This window comes from Ctenopharyngodon idella, chromosome 3 (genome assembly GCF_019924925.1).
Source record: "Ctenopharyngodon idella isolate HZGC_01 chromosome 3, HZGC01, whole genome shotgun sequence".
Classification (NCBI taxonomy): domain Eukaryota; kingdom Metazoa; phylum Chordata; class Actinopteri; order Cypriniformes; family Xenocyprididae; genus Ctenopharyngodon; species Ctenopharyngodon idella.
In genome coordinates, this window is record NC_067222.1 from 55,803,899 (window position 1) to 55,816,527 (window position 12,629).

The 12,629-nt window shown below is 36.7% G+C and overlaps 1 protein-coding gene across 1 annotated transcript; it reads left to right on the top strand.

The window, feature by feature from the left end:
• The first annotated feature begins 4,790 nt into the window (after positions 1 to 4,790).
• On the top strand, positions 4,791 to 12,389 carry LOC127508874 (gastrula zinc finger protein XlCGF8.2DB-like). The gene is made up of 3 exons (XM_051887341.1): positions 4,791 to 4,908; positions 5,427 to 5,583; positions 10,444 to 12,389. Exons 2-3 carry the CDS (start codon positions 5,427 to 5,429, stop codon positions 11,238 to 11,240), a joined length of 954 nt encoding a protein of 317 aa, XP_051743301.1. The 5' UTR covers positions 4,791 to 4,908; the 3' UTR covers positions 11,241 to 12,389.
• Positions 12,390 to 12,629: the final 240 nt, after the last annotated feature.

Consider the following 12,629-nt stretch of genomic DNA (forward strand, 5'->3'; position numbering starts at 1 on the left):
GCAATTTTGCAGTTGTGTGTAAAGTTTTGAAAAAAAAAAGTTTTGAAAATGTGTGTAAGCAGTTGAAAAAAAAAAACTGTAAATTAAGCACATAATCATAAAATTACCATGAAGAACATGCAGATCAACACGTGCATCAGTTCCTTGTTTTCCTCCGTTCACATATTGTCTGCAGATGTAAGATCCATAATCTTCTTCTGTGACGTTCTTGATGTTCAGAGAGCAGTCACGCTCCAGACTCAGACTCTCATGTCTCTCTCTCTGTGTCTTTCTTCTTTATCCCTCCAGCTATCAGTTCAACAGCCACTATATGGTTGTCATAGATCCATGTAGTTGATGTGCAGTCAGAAAGATTATTATTACAGGGCAGATGGACATTTTTACCTGAACTGATGAACACATGATTCTCATCCACTCCACTGGTACCTGAAACACAAGCACATTTGAGTGATCATTATGTTTTTGTCATGGATTAGGGTGGCTGTACTGAAGCGCACAATGAAGGTAAGTACAATAAACAGTCTTTAATTGATAATCCACCAAAGAACATGCAGGAGAAAATGGAAATCCACTAGAACATACAGGCGCTGACTGACCTATATGTAGGTGATGAGGTGCTTCTGACCCACCTTCATCCCTGCATGCTCAACAACGGCAGGGAAAATTCACTCCTCAGTGAATACATCTGTGAAGGTAATAATGCACACACTACTGCTGCTATGACAGTCGGGTAGAACAGGCATTTTGGAACTGTAAACCTACATTTCAGTGAATAAATATAAATATCCTGTGAACAAAAGCATGACTGTAATCTGATAAAAGGCTAGAGTTGCAAGTGTGATATTTTTAACACAACAGGTCAATAAACAAGAATTTAATATCCATTAATATCCCCCACAGATCCCTGAGGGACAGGTTGAGGATACAGAGGCAGACATCACTGGGGTCTCTGAGATAAATGACACCTGCCATTTCCTCAGCAGTGAATCAGTCGTGTATATCGTTCCCGAAACCATCTTCTCTGGAAATCCAGATGAACTCGTCGGCAAGCTGCCAATGAAACTTGTGCTAAGACACATCAACCGCAGGGTCATCAAAATCAGATCAGCTGAAAATTAATCACCAACGTATAGATTAGCCATCCCTTTTTCTTTGTTTTCCCCCCACTTTACCATTTGATGTTAATCTGAGCCATTTGTTTTGTTTGTTTAGTTTGTTCCAAACAATAAGACCTCATCACCTATATATAGATTAGTTGTTTTTTCTTTTTTAACATTTGATATTTATCTTTTGATTGTTCTTGTTTAGTTTGTATATGGTTTTTTTTTTTTTTTTTTTTCGAATAATAACACCTTAAGACAATAAAAGTATAATTTTATATGTTTCAAAGTGTTGTCTTCTGTACCATCCATATCTCCTCCATCCTTCCTTCCTCTAACATCCATATCTTCAGTTGTGTCACTTCCATATGGTTTTGGAAAGAGGGTAAATGGTGACAATTTTCATTTTTGACTCAAGTATCCCTTTAAGCAACAGAGAATCACATCTACTCGAGTAACCCGAAAAAACTGACGTTTACAGACATTTTCTGTAAAGCTGCTTTGAAATGGTATATAAGTGCTATACAATAAATGTGAAGAGAATTGTATTTTACCACTGAATTTACCACCATTTTTTCAACTTCTAAAAACAAATGCAATATTTAGATGATTGTAAGAGAATAGGTCAGTTTGTCATGTTAAATATTTACGTTCACACCAAAACTGTACATTTTGTCCCCTGATCGTGATGTGGGCATCAACATATACCAATACGGATTTAGAGTTACCTCTATAATGAATATAAAGCGTTCACAGGCACAGTCCAACCTTTAGTTTGAACTGATAATTGTTTGACGTTTTCGCAGTTTCCCATATTAAATCCTGCAGAACAGTAACACTGTTTTACTTACCTGTTGTGATGCAATGTAATGCAAGGTAGCCAGGTTCTCATCTTAGATCTGAGGTGTGGCCAGAAGCTCTACTAAATGCTTTAAACTGAGAGAATAGAAACAAAGCTACAAGCTACAAAAGTACACAAATATAATGCGAAACATTAATTGAGATATATCAACAGACATGCATTTAACAGGATGTAGTCCCTGTGTTCCCATTAACTAGACTATCCTGGTTTCACAGAAAAGGCTTAAGCTAGTCTCAGACTAAAATGCATGTTTGAGCTGTTTTAACTGAAAGAAGCTTGAACACACATATCTTAAAATATGTCAGAGCCATTGTTTTGTCTGAAGATGCACACCAGTAATGTTATTTTCTAGTGTATGTTTATAAAAGCCACTTACATATCTAAGGACTAATCTTGGCTTAGGCTAAGCCCTGTCTGTGAAACCGGGCCTTTATATTTAAACTTCGCTTTGAAAAAACGTTTTAAACAATCTGGATAGGATTAATGTGTTAATGAGAGCTGTGCACTTTACTTATGCGATTACACCGTGATCCGGTGTTTCCCGCGACTCAGGAAGGCGAGGGCGTGGTGTATGTGGTGCTCGAGATTTTTCGATGGGTTTTTGAATTTCTTGAATTTCTGAGTAAAATTATGTAAATTACGAAAAACGTCAAATTACAAACACCCATACCTAAAACACGAATTTTTAAAACGCATAAGCTGTTCTCTGTTTCGGTTAAAGTTTCGAAGCATCAGAAATGTTGAAAACAGTGCCATCTTGTGGCAGGTCAATTTATACCAGTCATAAACCCAAATGTGTACAGCTCCGTTTTCTGATAAAATAATATAATTCTGATAAATAAACTACGTGTAATAACAATAACAGTAAATGGCGGTCTAATTATTAGTTTATATTTACAGGTGCTGGTCATATAATTAGAATATCATCAAAAAGTTCATTTTTTTATTATAAATATTTTTAAAAATGAAACTTTCATATATTCTAGATTCCCTACATGTAAAGTAAAACATTTCAAAAGTTTTTTTTAAAATTTTGATGATTAGAGCGTACAGCTCATGAAAGTCCAAAATCCAGTATTTCAAAATATTAGAATATTTCCTAAGATCAATTAAAAAATGGATTTGCAAAACAGAAAAGTTCAAGTTCTTTAAAGTATGTTCTTTTGTGCACTCAATACTTGATCGGCAGGACATATTACAGCAAATGACTTGCTCCTAGCACAAATTACTGCATCAGTGAAGTGTGGCATGGAAGTGATCAGCCTGTGGCACTGCTGAGGCACTATTGAGCCTTCAGATCATCTGTATATTGTTGGATCGACTGTTTCTCATCTTTCTCTTGAAAATATCCCATAGATTCAGGTCAGGCATATTGGCTGGCCAATAAAGCACAGTAATATCATGGTCAGCAAACCACTTGGAAGTGGTTTTTGCACTGTGGGCAGGTGCTAAAGTCCTGCTGGAAAAGGAAATCAGCATCTCCATAAAGCTTGTCAGCAGATGGAAGCATAAAGTGCTCCAAAATCTCCTGGAAGATGGCTGCATTGACTTTGCACTTGATAAAACACAATGGACCAACACCAGCAGACGTCACAGCCCCCCAAATCATTATTGACTTCAGAAACTTCACACTAGACTTCAAGCAGCTTGGATTCTGTGCCTCTCCAGTCTTCCTTCAGACTCTGGGACCATGATTTCAACATGAAATGCAAAATTTTCTTTTATCTGAAAAGAGGACTTTCGACCACTGTTCACTGTCCAGTTCTTTTTCTCCTTAGCCCAGGTAAGATGCTTCTGACGTTGTCTCTGGTTCAGAAGTGGCTTGGTAGTCCTTTTCCTGAAGATGTCTGAGTGTGGTGACTCTTGATGCGCTGACTCCGGCTTCATTCTACTCATTGTGAAGCTCTCCCAAGTGTTTGAATCGGCTTTACTTGACAGTATTCTCAAGCTTGCGGTCATCCCTGTTGCTTGTGCACCTTTGCCTACCCAATTTCTTCCTTCCAGTCAACTTTGCATTTAATATGCTTTGATACATCACTCTGTAAACAGCCACCCCATTCAGTAATGACCTTCCGTGACCTCCTCTCTTTGTGGAGGGTGTCAATGATTGTCTCCTGGACCATTGCCAAGTCAGCAGTCTTCCCCATTAGTGTGGTTTCAAAGAACAAAAGATACCCAGAATTTATACTGTAGGGATGGTCATATAATGAAACTCAAATGTAAATATTCTAATATTTTGAGATACTGGATTTTGGACTTTCATTAGCTGTACGCTCTAATCAACAAATTAAAAAAAAAAAAACTTTTGAAATGTTTTACTTTACATGTAGGGAATCTAGAATATATGAAAGTTTCATTTTTTAAAATAATTTACAATAAAAAAATGAACTTTTTCACGATATTCTAATTATATGACCAGCACCTGTATATAATTTTACATGATTAACTAATATCACACGAAGAGTGCTTTTTTTCTTCTAAAACCAGCATGATTACAAATGTGATATTGATTTTATACAACAGCTCAATAAACGAACCAAAAGTCTCTTTCAAGAGCAGAATTAGATCACTACATCGGCAGCAACTCACACAAATCACCCTTGAAGACTTATTATTGATTTAATTACAAATATGTGAAAGATTATATTTTAATTTGACACAAACTTTCAGCTATAATTACATTACATTTAATTTTGATTGCTTCTTTTACTTAAACATTCATTTTTCATCAGTTTAAATTTCAGTTTGGACACATTAATGAACTCTGTATGTTTGTATTATATTTGTCACGGTTTTTATTTTAAAATAGAGATTATCTGATAAAAAATAGATGCACTTCTGTGATTGTAGACAATGCTGTGTGTGAACAGGACTTTTATTTTGGAGTGACGATATGACGTCATAAGACTGCGCGCGCTCCTGCATCTGTTGTGATTCTAAAGAAAGGTTTGTTTTAAGAATTTAATCTGTTTTAATCGACAGAAACCGTTTAAATAGTTTTTAATAGTTTTACCAGCGATGTGAAATGAGTTTGTTTACTATTTAATGTAACATTGTGATTCTTTATCTAACTGTAATGAAGGATATTTGTGTGAGTAAAGCTCATCCACTGATGAGAAACAGTAAACCTGCGTCTCATTTCTCTCTATATATCATAAATCAGTTTATCATGAACACGAGTTCAGTCTCTGGCGAGTAATGATGGAGAAACTGAACTTTTCAACTCCGAGTCAATTGAATCAAATACTTTGAGAAATGATTCAGTGAATCACGACACGTGCTGCTCAAACAGTGAACATGAACGACAACAACAAACACTAACAAACTAACTAAACATGTTTTCATCAAAGAGTAATCATTTAAATATAATCTATAATTCATTAAATAAATAAATAAATTAAATACATTTTGTTTAAACGGGTCATTGAAGACTTTTAACTCTGTTAATTATTCTCTTCTTAAAGATGGCGTTTATTAAAGAGGAGACTGAAGACATAAAGATTGAGTTTATTAAAGAGGAGACTGAAGACATGAAGATTGAGTTTAATAAAGAGGAGAGTGAAGACATGAAGATTGAAGAAACATTCAGAGTGAAACATGAAGATACTGAGGAACAAACAGGTTGGTTTTATTCTCACAGCTGAACTCAGTCATTTGATCCTTATTAAAATGTCCATTTCCACAGAAATAGAGAATATACAGAAGTATAATCTTACAGAGAATATTACAGAAGTAGCCAAAACAAAACAATTATTTTCTGCAACTTTAAACCCAATATTTACTTATGAATAGAGAACATAAACAGCAGTAATTGAACATTAAATCAAGCAATAAATAAGTCCTAATTTAAACATTTTACATTAATAAAAACATTTTGAAGTAGAACCAAGTGAACTGCTAATATTTGATGAAATATTTACCTTGTCATTTGTGGTACAGGTGTAGGTTGGAAATCAATAAGCACTGGCAGATTGAGGCTAGAGGTGAAATGGTGTGAAAATTTTATATATTGTGATTATTGTGAAAAAAATTATCATGTTATCATTTACATACACAAATGTATAAAACTGCTATTTTTGTTGTTGTTGGTGGTGCCGATATCCTTGCTTCCTGTCCACTCTCTACGGTCCAGTCACAATAAAGGCACCAAAAAATTAAATCTTTAAAATTGCTAACTTTTGCAGTTGTTGTTGATGCTCCATGTGTGTTTTGCTCCTCAGTTTGCCTCTGTTATGTTTGGCTCGGTTAACTGCTGCTTGCAAATATATTTATTTTTTGTTATTATCATTTAATCAAGCTACTTGTTCAGTGACCCGGTCCGGCAAGTACAATTCTCTTTTACCTGCTCAAAAATTCACTTGTCCCGTACAAGAGGGTCTTTAGTAACAGGTGGATTTTTATACTGAGATTAGCTCATATATGATCCTCCAGGTCATGTCTACTCTCCACCGCTGGCTGAAACTCTTCTGCTTCACTTCAGACATATACTTGCAAACTAGAGCTGTCAAAAGTACACACTTTGGTACCACGTTGGTACTGAAATTTAAAAAATCTGACGCTTTGAGTGCTGTTGAGCGGATTCGTAAACACCTCTGATTGGCGTCACACTCATCAGATATGCCTGTGATTGGCTACAAAGATCAACACACAAGGAGTGTTTGAATTTGAAAGCGTTTGAAAGCAGGCGTCTGTCAGTGGACTGGTCAGCAATAGACATCTGCTTTCAAACGCTCCTGTGTGTATCTGTGTAAGCGCTTGGTGAAGAGCTTCATTGATGGCAATTTACCACGTCTTTACAGCGTCGATCATTGAAGCCAATCGCAGACGTATCCGATGAGCCGTGAACACAATGGCTAATCGGAGGTGTTTATGAATCCACCCGAACACTCAAAGTGTCACATTTTTCAAGTTTTCTGTATGGACTAGGTACTGATGTCGGTACTTTAGACAACTCTATTGCAAATTTCTCCCCTGGGGTGAACCCCCACCTCTAATTTAGGCAGCTCCCGCTGGAGTCCTGCATGGGTCGTGTTTGATAAACCCGCACCCGCAGTTAATACCACACCCGACCCGATATCCGATAAAAACACTAATTTTAGACCATGCCCGACCCGACCCGTTTGACATAAAAAACACGACCTGACCCGCATTAAATCTCCTACATGAGGTAGACAAAAATAATTCTCATGTAGCCTAACACAAGCAAATAAAATCAACATTAGGCATTCGATGTCGCTGCATTTCATTAAACATTACATTAATATTTGAAGAATGTTTCAGTTGGCCTATTTTTAATCGTAAGCTTAAAGCTACTAATATTTTGGCAGATTCACTCGGCATTTAATTGCGGTTGTCTCTTCTGAAACTCAGTTTTATCTGTCCTCTGATCCTCTTTGTAGCAGCGCAAAAAATATTCTGAAGCTTTTATTCAAATTGTGAATAGTCTATATTAGATACATAGAGCGAGCAAAGCACGCTCCTTTCATTCAAATGCAGCGCGATTGGCTACAATGCGCAGTGCTGCAAATCGTGCTGCCTTTAACCACTTAAATTTGGAGCGGCCCGGTACTGGGCCGAGGGGGGCGCCAGAGTTAAACAAAAAGAGTGGTCCTGTAACTTCATAACCCCTTGCTTGATCAACGAAGAACAGGTGTCATTTTAAAGCTTAGAAGCTTGGCTTTCCAGTGAATATAATGAATATGACTAACTCTTAACAACTGCTTTTAAATTTGCTGTAATATAAGAGGAGCACCATTTTTATTTGTTTACTTGAAATGTGGTCTGTAAAAGCATAATAAATAACTGAGTCTTTTGTTATATATTGTTGAAAAGGTCTCAACAAGCAGAATACAAAAAGCATATTTGTTTCAGTTTGTGACCAAACTATACCAAGTATTTGTATGAAAAATTTGCTGCCAGTGCACACAACAACAGTACACAGATGAAGCTTTTGCGGTACGTTTTGTTATATAGCTTTGCGAATCATCAGTAAACCATAGTAAAATCACACATCTTTATTTAGAGCAAGTTGTCTCGATTCAAATGAGCAAGTAGATCTTGAGAAAAACCTTACGGACTGAGAAGACATGCTTAATTTTATAAGCTGGCAAGACATGCCTACTTCCGCCATGTGACGCGTCGCAATCATGACGCAGTGTCACTTCCTCTTTCTCAGTTAACATGAAGTCATCCATTGTGTTTGAGTTAAGCAGATGACTTACGGGACCTATTTTGATCCCTTATTTTTTTAGGGCTAAATGATTACTAAGGACTTTGTTGCAACGCATAACAGAACTTAAGGGAACACTTAAGTAATTAAGGGAAATACTTAGTGACAGCCTTAAGGTTTTTTTTCTTGCAACCCATGTTTCACTAAGGGTACCCTTAACCTTATAACTAAGGGCTTTCTTAACTTAAGGGCTTTCATGCAACCAGGCCCAGGAATAGTAGTTTGTGATTAAAATCCTCCATGTCAGGCAATCCAAAATCCTCCATCAATGTCAGCTCTCTTCTAACAAGCTGATGATCTTCACCAGATTTGAAAAAAAAAGGAGACATATAAAATGTGCAGTGGTGGGTCCCTTTGGACCAGGTTTGAAAACCACTGGTGTATTGAGTATAAGATCTATAGATGGGATGGGCAACTCTGGTCCTGGAGGGACACTATTCGGCAGAGTTAAGCTTCATCTTTGATAAAACACACCTGCAAAATTTATCCCAACCCCAAAATTGAACCCTAATTCTTCAGGACTGCTTGAAAATTACAGGTAGGTGTATTTGATTAGGGATGAAACTTTACTCTGCAAGATGGTGGGCCTCCAGGACCAAAGCTGCCCCTGATCCATAGGATTGGATAGGGGATAGGGTATAGGGCAGGGGTGGCCAAATGTGGCCCGCGGATGAATTTCAAATGGCCCGCAGCTTGTTTGTTAAAATATATTATATGTGGCCCACCATGCAATATTTACAAATCATGCAGTTTCACAACGTCAACACATGGTGGCAGTGCTAGATTTTAGGCCAGAGACAACGCAAAATGAAACGGCGCTACTTTTGCGCACTGTGCAGCATGCGACTCACAAGTTCACAAATGTGTTTACTTGACTTGATCACACGACCACTAAACAGCCAGTGAGAAGTGTTCGAGTTCGGAGTAGAGGTCTTACGTACAAGCAGCAAACCTCTCTGTGACTTCATTTAATTTAAAGGCAGTTAAAACAGCGCTGGCTAAATCAACAACACTAATGTGCAAATTGGAAGAAACATTGAGCCGATCCAGTTAGAATACCGTCCAACCAACAATTCAACAACATTTATCAAGGATTTACTGTGGTAACACTAACTGTAACTGTGGTATTTTGTCAGAAATGTAGGTTAATATGTAATTTTATTTTAATTTTTAATGTAGACATGTATTAAATGAGTAATAAAGGCCAAATTACAGACTTACAGTGTTTATAGACTAAATACCATAAAGCAGTGGTCAGCAATAGGTGGCCCGCGGGCCAAAACTGTCCCACAGCAATAATATCTGGCCCGCACCCACAGCCAGATTATTTGAATAGTGGCCGGCTCTGAAATAGATCTTTGTCTCATGGTGCCGTATTATCACCATGTCTACTAACTTACACCAGACGTGCCGCAACATCTAAAAGCTGTCTACACTGAACGCAACAAACCGACCGTTGCAAAGCACTTGGACTATGTCAGAAACAGTACAGGGAATCCGTTCACTATTGGTAATGTGTAGACAATATCAGTGTAGACAATATTATTATAATGGGTTCTATTATCTTTTGTAGCGTATGTGAGGATGCCAAGGAATAATTCTGAGTGTAAAAGTAGGCTACATCAAATAATTATTACAATAAGTTAGGATCCATTGTGTAACAAGCAAATTAACATGTTACACATTTATTATTCACAATATGGAAAGAGGAAATAAAACATAGTTCGTTAGGAGCATGACTCAAACATGCCATTAATGGGCTTATTCAAGTTATTTTTATCCATTCCGGATCTCCCACATGAGTGTGTTTTAGCAAGGCGGTCTGTGTTGCAACTTGGTGAATGAAGACTTGCCAGGTTACGCATCACTACTCTGCTTTATTAATTTATCCAGTGTAAAACCCAGACACCACTTTTGATAAAAGTTTTACAGATATTGTTTGTGTAATAAATTTACATCTCTGTCCTACCTCAGACTACTCTACTGTCAGCTCAAGCTTTTGTCAAATCTGTCATGTTTTCAAGAAACAAAACATGTAATATAAATATGTGTGTATATTATATATATATATATATATATATATATATATATATATATATATATATATATAAATAGAAAAGGAACCCCAGATGTGTCCACAATGAATCTGGCCCCATTTTAAAAAAGTTTGGACACCCCTGGTATAGAGCATACATGTTGTTGGTTTTGATGCATTAAATGTCTCAATTGTTTTATGTCTGTTTTTGTCCTAGATCTAATGGCACTGAAAGAGACGAGTCATGAACTTTATGAAAGGGAAGAAGAGAAAGAACATTACGATGAACATCATGATTTCATGATTGGAGAAAGATTGACACAGGCTAAAAAGTCTTCCTCACAAAAAAGAGCTCAAAAGACAAGAACTAAAAGTTATTTCACCTGCCAACAGTGTGGAAAGAGTTTTGATCAACATAGAAACCTTCAAGACCACTTGAGAATTCACACTGGAGAAAAGCCTTACACCTGCAAACAGTGTGGAAAGAGTTTCACATTTAAAGGAAACTTTAAAGTCCACATGAGAATTCATACTGGAGAAAAGCCTTACACCTGCAAACAGTGTGGAAAGAGTTTCAGTCAAGAAGGAAGCCTTAAAGTCCACATGAGAATTCACACTAGAGAAAAGCCTTACACCTGTCAACAGTGTGGAAAGAGTTTCAGTGGAAAAGGAAACCTTGAAATCCACATGAGAATTCACAATGGAGAGAAACCTTTTACCTGCCAGCAATGTGGACAGAGTTTCACACATAAAGGAAACCTTAAAGTCCACGTGAGAATTCACACTGGAGAAAAACCTTTCACCTGCACTCTGTGCGGGAATGGCTTCACACGGGAACAAAACCTTAGGAAACACATGAATATTCACTCTGGAGAGAAACCATTTACATGTGATCAGTGTGGAAAGAGTTTCAGATTTAAAGGTCACCTTAAGGTCCACATGAGGATTCACTCGAAAGAGAACGGTTTTAGAAGTCGTCACTGTGGAAAGAGCAGAGGTGTAAAGAGTATCTGAAAACCATTCTTGAGTAAAAGTACAGATACCTGACAGCAAAAATGACTCCATTACAAGTTAAAAGTGACAAATTCTAATACAACTTGAGTAAAAATCTTGGAGTATCTGATTTTTAACATTACTTAAGTATTTTACTCATAGGCTCAGAGATGCACTAGTCCTCGACACCTGAGAGAAATGCCAGTAAAAATAAACAATTGATTTGATTGATGAGAAATCATGTTTATTTTCTAAAATCAAAATAAAACTGAACACCTCAACATTGCAATAAATCAAGGTTGACACCACAGCCTCTCAAAAGTCTACAAAAAGTCTTAATTAAGCGCAAGTGCCCAAAAACGCCACAAGTAAACCAATATCCTTCATGAAGGTCTTGTCAATACAGCGGGTAAATAATGTTAAGTAGTTAGTCAGCTTGCTCTGGATGTGTTGGTTTCTGTCAGAGCCGGGACTAGAACTTCGGTCTCCGGCGTGAGAGTCAATCCTTGAGCCAATGGAGAATGGTGAATGTAACAGTAAGACGCACTTAGGAGAAGTTGAGATGCAGAATAAGTTTTTAATAAAAGTTCGAGCAACAAATAATCCACAGCTGAAGCAAAAACAGCAAAAGAAGTTCTCAAAAAACAAAAACTGTCTAAATGGGCATTCCACAAGAAATAATCCAAAGATTCAAAAGATCTTGCAGCAAAAGCTCCAGATGAGAAAGTCTACAAAAAATAACAAAGGAATAATCCACAGGCAAGAGAAAAATAAAAAAAAAGTCTCAGAGATCGAGAACACTTACTCAGCGTTGCATCCTGTGTGTATATCGCCACCTACTTCTGCTGTTATGCAGTCATGATTTATTTTTATTAAATTTCTTCTTTGTTTTTGCTCTTATCTAATTTTTCACATATACTTATATATCTAATTAAATATTTATTGATGCTCTATCCTATTTCTTCTTCCCAGGACCCACCTGGCGCTGCGTGTTCAGCTCCTCCAGACTAAATCCGTGTTCTCCTAAGATCCGGTATAGACTAGAGCATCCGTGTTCTATATTTAAATCCTTTCACTTAGCCCAGTAATATATATATTTATATTATTAATATCCTCTATCCAACTCTATCTCTATTAAAATCATATCCTAATAAATATTCTAAATCCTTATTTACCTTTCCTTTTTTGTTTAAAAATGATATTAATTCCTTCCTTGCTTCATCATACTTTTAAAATCATATATTACATGCTCCACTGTTTCTTTCTCCCCACAATTCTCACACAGACCAGTCTCATGTATTCCAGTTATAAACAATGAAGCATTCAATCCCGTATGTCCAAGTCTCATCCTAGTATTATTACCTCTTCTTTCCTATTTCTACCACTTATATTTCTTTTAGTATTTACCAT